The sequence below is a fragment of the Arachis ipaensis genome, chromosome B08, assembly GCF_000816755.2.
Source record: "Arachis ipaensis cultivar K30076 chromosome B08, Araip1.1, whole genome shotgun sequence".
In the NCBI taxonomy this organism is placed as follows: Eukaryota; Viridiplantae; Streptophyta; class Magnoliopsida; order Fabales; family Fabaceae; genus Arachis; species Arachis ipaensis.
Window position 1 is genome coordinate 15,073,506 of NC_029792.2, and position 1,698 is coordinate 15,075,203.

Genomic DNA, 1,698 nt, shown 5'->3' on the forward strand with positions numbered 1-1,698 from the left:
TATGAAAAAACAAACCATACATAATATGTTACATTTTTATTAATTAAATTATTATAATTTAAATTAATCTTAACAAAAAAATTTAAAATTATAATTTCAATAATCTTATCACATGCATGACACGGGCTATTACACTTGTTATTTTATATAGTGAAGTTGCAGACTTATGAACAAATTAGCAAAAACATATTTGATCAACCTTTGAATGACTTTGACCAATGATTTTTCTTCAAATTTCTATCACTGTAGCTGCAATCTACATCCAAAAAAAAAAAAAATCATTTTGAATTACTTCATATCCCTCCCTATATATAGAGAGAGCTTGAGCCAATAAAGTTGTCCATTCTCATTTCTCAATTCTCACCGATAAAACACCCTTGGGTCCTTTCCATCGTTTGTATTAGAAATTAATTAGAGTTTTGGATCCATTTCCAAATCACAAAACTAGTGAGTGACAATCATGTCTCTTGCTGCTGCTACAAATGATGATCAACATTTATCATATGATATAACACGACCTTGTGCAAATTTTCGACCCAGCATTTGGGGCGATTTGTTCCTTCAATATCACAATTCACATCCATTATTATTGGTATGCCATCTAATCATTTTATTATTTGTTTATATGACACTAACTTACCTTAATAATTACTATCTTTTAGGGAGTTTAGTGTTATTGATAAATTTATATTTTTATGTTTTGATTTAGTTTTTGTGTGTGGCAACTGGAAGTTTAGCAGATCTCTTGTAAAGTTAGGTGTTATTGTTTTTGATGGCTCAATTTATTTTGTTTCGTTGAATTCTTAAACTTTGCTCTTTCTTTGTACCCGTGGTTGAGTATATCACCTAAAAATAAATAAAAAAGTTTTTTTTTTTAACTGTGTTTTGAGTGTATTATATATTGTTACTTAAGTTAAACATTTTTGATGAGTTATTACTTAAAAATAATAAGAACAAAAAAACTAGTTCAATGTTTACATATCTTTATAAAACGGAGGAGAACAGATTTATGTTTCACCAAGACATCCCAACAATAAATCTTTGATTCTGATGACCAAACATAATAAATCTTTCACCAATTTGTAGTTTTATAAAAAAAATATGTGTTAATAAAAATGATTAAAAAATAAGTAAAGTATTGTTTTTATCCTTAACGTTTGGGGTAAGTCTTAAAGTTGTCTCTAACGTTTAAATCGTCCTATTTAAGTCCCTAACATTTTAAAATTGGCTCAATGTTATCCTGCCATTAGGGATCTATTAACAAAATTGACGGCAAGACAAAATTGAGACGATTTTGAAACGTTAAGGACTTAAATAGGACGAAAATGTTGGGGACAAAAACGATACATAGAAATAAATTTTAATTTTATCCTTCAATAATATCATCTTTTAACAGATTCCTAACAGTAGGACAACATTGAGCCCATTTTAAAACGTTAGGGACTTAAATAAGACGATTTAAACGTTAAAGACAATTTTAAAACTTACCCCAAATGTTAGGGATAAAAACAATACTTTACTTATTTTTTAATCATTTTTATTAATACATATTTTTTTATAGAACCTTATTTTTTATTTGATTTTATATTTTTTTACTATGTTTTTTAAATTAATATATATTTTATTTACTATTGTTAAAATTTATAATATAAGTTATTGATTTCAGTAGAAAAATTAATTAAATAAAAAAAGAGTATT

At 26.0% G+C, this 1,698-nt stretch overlaps 1 protein-coding gene across 1 annotated transcript in view; it reads left to right on the forward strand.

The window, feature by feature from the left end:
* The window catches only part of LOC107611984 (probable terpene synthase 2), an 8,065-nt gene continuing 6,602 nt past the window's right edge, over nt 236–1,698 (forward strand). Inside the window, exon 1 of the mRNA XM_016313841.2 lies at nt 236–592. Within this exon, the coding sequence (XP_016169327.1) occupies nt 461–592 (132 nt within the window). The 5' untranslated portion in view covers nt 236–460. The remainder of the gene's footprint in view (nt 593–1,698) is intronic.